Below are 5,679 nucleotides of genomic sequence, written 5' to 3'. Positions count from 1 at the left end.
GGTCAAATTCCTCCTTTCCAAAGGGGATGGCTCTGTCATTGAAACCTACAGGCAGGGCATTGCTGGCGTCAGAGCCGAGTTGAGTGCCAGCATCACCTCCTGTGGATGGAGACTTGCGCAGGGCCACCCCCCCAGCCCACACACCGCTCACGGAACACGGCTGCTGAGGCAAAAAGTCAGTCCGTGGCTGTGGAGGGGGATGCTGTGAGCCTCAGCCACTCGCAGGGCCCTGCCACTCTTCCTGCTACAAAGTCCCTTCCCCTTCCCCTTCCCTTTCCCCTCCCCTCCCCTTCCCCTCCGCTTTCCCCTTCCCCTCCGCTTTCCCCTTCCCTTCCCTTCCCGCCAGCCAGGCCGCTGAGATGGCTGAAATCCTGGCTGGAGACGCCCTCTGCAGCTCACGCCCGGTTTTACTTGGCATCTGCAAGCGAAATGGCCTTTTTTTTTTTTTTTTTTTTTTTAATTGGAAATGCTTGCCACAGTAGTCCCGAAAAATAAACCTTATCTCGCTACATTTTGGGGAAAACGAGTTTCCCTGATGCTCTTCTTTGCCCTCTGGCCGGCACACGGCGTGACCTCGGCTGGTGCCCCGGCCGGACCCCCGGGTGGGATGCCCCCGTCCCACGGCACGCCCGAGGGGCCGTGGATGCTGCTACCTGTGGCAGGGCTCAGGCTTGGAGTTTATGTCAGAAGCTTGAGACTAAATATGTTCTTGTTCAAAGTCTTCCCTTCAAATCAATGCTTCTGGCAAATGACACGTACCTGTTCTCATTTGATGATACCAGCAAAACCTATAGTGTGTTTATTAATATTCGTAACGATAGGGACTGGAATCAGGAACTAGATCTTTGTTTTCATTTTGACATGTTTTCATATGGCAAGCAAATTCCTGTAACTATTGCACTTTGCCATTTTGTTCCTTATTTTCTTGTTGAATTTTAATAGCAGGTCATAAGTATAGGCTTCTGTCTGATTTTTCCGAAACAGGCAAGTATCACAACTGTAATTCCATTTCATCATCAATCTCAAAAGTACTTCTTGTTCACCTTGATTTTTCTCTAAGAAGTCAGTCAGTACTATCAGGTTAGATCAAATGAGTTCCGGTGGGCAGGGTGTGGAGAAATGAGCCAAAATGAATCATTTCCTACATAAGCAATTTTTTTGTGTCTAGACATTTGGTACCTCATCTAAATCTCATCTTTGTTATGGTTTTTCTCCAATGTTTTCAGAATTTTTGTGCAAGCCTTGAATTCTTTCATCCTGCATGTTTACTTGTTCTATGTTTTTTATGAATCTCACAGGGGGGGAAAAAGATATTTTCCTAATATTTTATTTTTTAATTCAATTCTGGACATCATTCTAAGTAACTTAACACATGAAAGTTTGATAGAGGGCTCAGTAATCATGGATACAACCTCATTTAATTCTGTGAGAAGACAGGTGAGTAAATTCAATCCATGAAGATATATACTGATATACTCCGACCAGCTCTTGATGACACGGATCGGCTTGCTTGCCTATCTTTTATGACTTTGATATGAGCAAGTTGTTGAAATTAATGTTTATGATGTATAGGAAAAGCATTCTGGGCTCTGCGCAAAACGGTATTTTAATATGGTTCAGGTTTGGCCTCTGTGTGCTCAACTGATTCCAACAGAAGCAGAAGGGAGCCGGCGCAGGGCTCCTCCGATGGCGCTCTTTTCTTCTAGCATCTTCCCATCACTAGACACGCACAGAAATGACACTGGTTTGACGTAGAGCTGGGACAGAAAGAAAACCATTCATCATTTCCTGTGGGGCTACTACGCTGTATGGCTGGTAACAACTGTTAATTAGATTGGGGGGGGGTATAATCGCTTTGTGAATAACATAGCAGATTGAAATAGCACTTACAAATTGTTTTTGATTTAAGTAGATAAAAATACAGGAGGCTATTCCGGAGAAATTTCCTCCATGCAAGAAAGGGTTAAATGTACATTTACAATAATGGAGATTAATATGTCCCACAGGAAATCAGTCCTATCGGAGATACATAGATGAACTGGGAGGCCAAAATGACAAAATCACAGATGTTGCTATGTTTGGCTGGCATCAAAACCCACCCTCTCCCATCCTCTTATCACTGGCATCAGCTTCGGGACTGAAGTAAGTATATAGTGGCCACCAGTATGAGAAGATGGAACGCGTTTGCTTAAGGCCATATTGTTATGAAGATATTGTTTATTTAGTATTTCCACAGCTGGATTTTTGCAACTAGATTGTATCACTGAATCTGTTAGGTTAAGATAAGTAAATAGAAAAGTTATTGCTTTAGTAACAAAACATAGTTGCAGATCCATCTTATTTTTATTATTATTAGAGTGAACTTGGTACAGTATTTCTTCAGTCTTGAATGCAATGGGAGCAGGAGGAAAGGTATTCTAGATAACTCATAAAATATAAAGATCCCTAGGACCTTTCAGATCTACATAATAAGTTCAAGGCCACATCTCTGATCACAGATCATTCCTATAAATGTTCAGAAGGTTGTATGAAAGACGTGGGAAGTTAAGAGCATTCTTTTGTAATTAGAATAAACCCCTAATTTGCACTCAGAATGTACAGTCAGCAAACAAACCTAAAATATTTTGCTAGGCTAAATGACTAAAATCTTTCCCACCGCAGCGTTAGGATGATTTGAACTGGAGGAGTTGGGCAGGTTATGAACGAGTGTGATTTGTAAAGGTAAAACACTAAAGAAACCTTGGTTAAAGTTTGAGGCTGGGAAAACAATGGCAGCACATCCAGGCTCCAGCCCCTGCACAGAGCGCTATATTCCTGATTAATTCAAGCGTTTCTGCTCATGCATTCATGGTTAAATAATCTAAAAATGGTCAAAGTTCAGTGGTCGTTACTGGACTTTGCGGCCTGGATTTGCTCACGCCTCTGAACTACGGCGTTTTTCTGTCTAGCACTGGTCCCAGCGGCTCTCGGTAAGGGCAGCACGAAAGCAGAAGCCCGTTCCGGTTGGGCTGCTGCACCAAACCCACGGCTGCCAGCGGAGAGAAGCGTGGCTTCTGCAGCTACTTTGCAGGATCTCTTTCAACAACCAGGATCCCAAGGATTTTGTCAGATTTATTTTCTACTAGCCAGTAACCTAGGGCTACTGATTACATGTAATGTGGATAAGGATCTTTGAACATAAGGGTTAATTACCAAGGAAGAAAATAACTTGGAAAAAGATGTGAATTTTCCCTTTGGGGAATGTAACATAGAGATTGTAATGGGAGCTAATCACAGACCTTTTCTTCTCCTTGTGATACAATGAAATATAGAGGATTAAAGCCTAGATGTTATTTATCTATGGACATTAAATTTCAACAATTCATTACAGTTGGGGAAAGATGACTACATCCTCTCTCTGTACACATATTCTCTCCTGCTTTTTCTTTTTCACTAACAGGTGCACCTATTCCCCAAATCATAATTGCCTTTGTAATTTTATACTGTGTTTCTCTCCAGAAATAAGCTCTCTCTTCGCATGGCGACCGTGTCTGCGACAGAGTAGAAGACCTCCAGAGGATGAGCTCCCTGGTCAGCACCTCGCACCTCCAGCTAGCCGCCTTTGCTCTGGGTACGGTAGGCTGGATCCTGTGCACCGTTTCAATGGGACTTGTGGAATGGAGAGTGTGGCACGTGGACAACACCACCATCATCTCCTCTGGCATCGCCTGGGTGGGGATTTGGAAAGTCTGCTTCATCAGTTACCTTCACGTCTCGCCTGGCTATAAAGAAGAGTTCTGCCATAAATTCAGCGGCTATGACTCCTCAATCCCCCACGAAATTTATGCTGCTCAGGGTCTCCTGTTGATCGCCATGTTCATGGGCTTGCTGGGACTCACTGCCACAATATTTGCTCTGAGAAATGTTTATATGGGAATCACTCACAAAACTCTCATTACCCGTTTCTTCCTGGTCGGTGGCTTCTTCTACGTATTTGCTGGTCTGTGCGTCCTGATTCCCGTGAGCTGGAATTTCTATTCTGTAACTCACAACCAGAGCATCGCTTTTCCTCCTTCTTACTATATGCCCTCCAGCCCAGCGGCACAGGAAGCTGGTGCTGCCATTCCTATCGGGATTGTAGCTGTCATCCTCCTGCTGCTAAGCGGGACTTTTTCTCTCTCGTACAGATTTCCGGTGACCGCAAACACTACCACAAAATCCTGACAGGATAAATCCCTTCCGTGCTGTTTCAGAACAAGAGCGCACTCAAGAGATAAGGACGGCAGCACGAGTGATTTTATAGTCAAGGAACTATAGAATTTTATTTTAGTCTATAGTAGCCACACTATTTTGTTATATGAACCAGCTGAATTACCATCTTAGTTGTCGCATATGACCAGAGGTTCATCTTTGAGATAATTGCTGTTGAGCAGCGACTGTGATTAAGTTTTACCAGTTGTCCTCTTTTGTATATACAAATGTTATTGATTAATTTATTTTTGTGTAAGATATTTACCATGCTCAAAGAGCTGATTCTGAGTTAACTGTCCTGTTAGAAAAATGTGAAATAACACGTTAAATGTGAACTTGTTTCCTTGTTGGTACTAAATGATTTTGACCATTATTTAATTACATCTGTAGCTAAGGATGTTTCGTGACAAGTCAGGACTTTTAATACCAATAATACGAGTGTCATCATGGTTGTGTCAAATGAGTCTTCCCTGAATTGTCTTACAAACGTCTTGCCAGTTTCTCCTCTTCCTTTAGGGCACATAAAGAGCTGTGTCTTTAATGCTCCTATTTTTCTTTCAAGCTATTTGCATTTTATGTTGCAACATCTTTGCCTATGGGCAAGGTGCGCTCTTAGTTCCTCACTTAGGCAGAGCCAAAAAGTCTGCAAGTGTGCTTCTTCATCAGACACTTCACCGAATCCAAAGGTATTGCAAAAGACGGAAGCAACTTCTACAAGTTATTACAAAACTGCTGTCAAAACCAGTGCTCTCAGTAACCAGGAATATTCAGTACATCTTTCAGGGTGTGATTCATCTGACCCGATGTAGACATCTATAGCTAAACCGGTCACTTCAGGCTCCATTTATAGTCAGTGTAGGGACAAAGACAGTCTTTTTCCAAAATAGATGCCTAGAATGGCTGGAAGAAGACATGCTCCCTAAAAACCTGTTTCTTTTAACCCACTGTAATGTCTGTAATAACAACAGTTGCTAACTCCGGTGTACACAAGCAAACTTCACCGAAGTTAGATAAAGTTAGGGGAAATGAATCTGTCATTTAAGTGGCACTTCATATGCCAGTGCCATTAAAAACAGAAAGAAAGAAAGAAATGTCCCAAACGCTGCAATAAGGGCAATTAAAAAAAAAAAAAAAATTAAGAGGTTGGGAGGAATGAGTAAACAGTGTTGACAAACAGGTGAACTATTGAAAACAGGTTCCACAACAGCTTTCAAAGAAATGCTACAAGAGTCTAAGCAACTTCATTTTACTCTTTTAGTTGTCCTCCATTTTCTAAAATACTCATGGATTCAGGGAAAGAAGAAAAGAAAACGTAACAAAAATGTAACGCTTCTTGTACATTACAAGAAAAGGTAAAATGCCAGCAAACCAGGTCTTGGTGCTTGTGGCTGTTACTCATGGTAAATACTTTTGCTGCCTTTGAATTTTGGAGACAGAGAATGAAAAGCA

General features: G+C 42.4%; 1 protein-coding gene across 1 annotated transcript; it reads left to right on the top strand.

Moving 5' to 3' along the window:
- The first annotated feature begins 2,013 nt into the window (after positions 1–2,013).
- Positions 2,014–4,274, top strand: CLDN34 (claudin 34). Its single transcript, XM_054812580.1, has 2 exons — positions 2,014–2,142; positions 3,499–4,274. Exon 2 carries the CDS (start codon positions 3,559–3,561, stop codon positions 4,201–4,203), a length of 645 nt encoding a protein of 214 aa, XP_054668555.1. The 5' UTR covers positions 2,014–2,142; positions 3,499–3,558; the 3' UTR covers positions 4,204–4,274.
- Positions 4,275–5,679: the final 1,405 nt, after the last annotated feature.

Source organism: Grus americana, chromosome 1 (genome assembly GCF_028858705.1).
Source record: "Grus americana isolate bGruAme1 chromosome 1, bGruAme1.mat, whole genome shotgun sequence".
In the NCBI taxonomy this organism is placed as follows: Eukaryota; Metazoa; Chordata; class Aves; order Gruiformes; family Gruidae; genus Grus; species Grus americana.
Note: the sequence above shows the minus strand (reverse complement) of the source record. Positions and strands in the feature narration are given on the sequence as shown.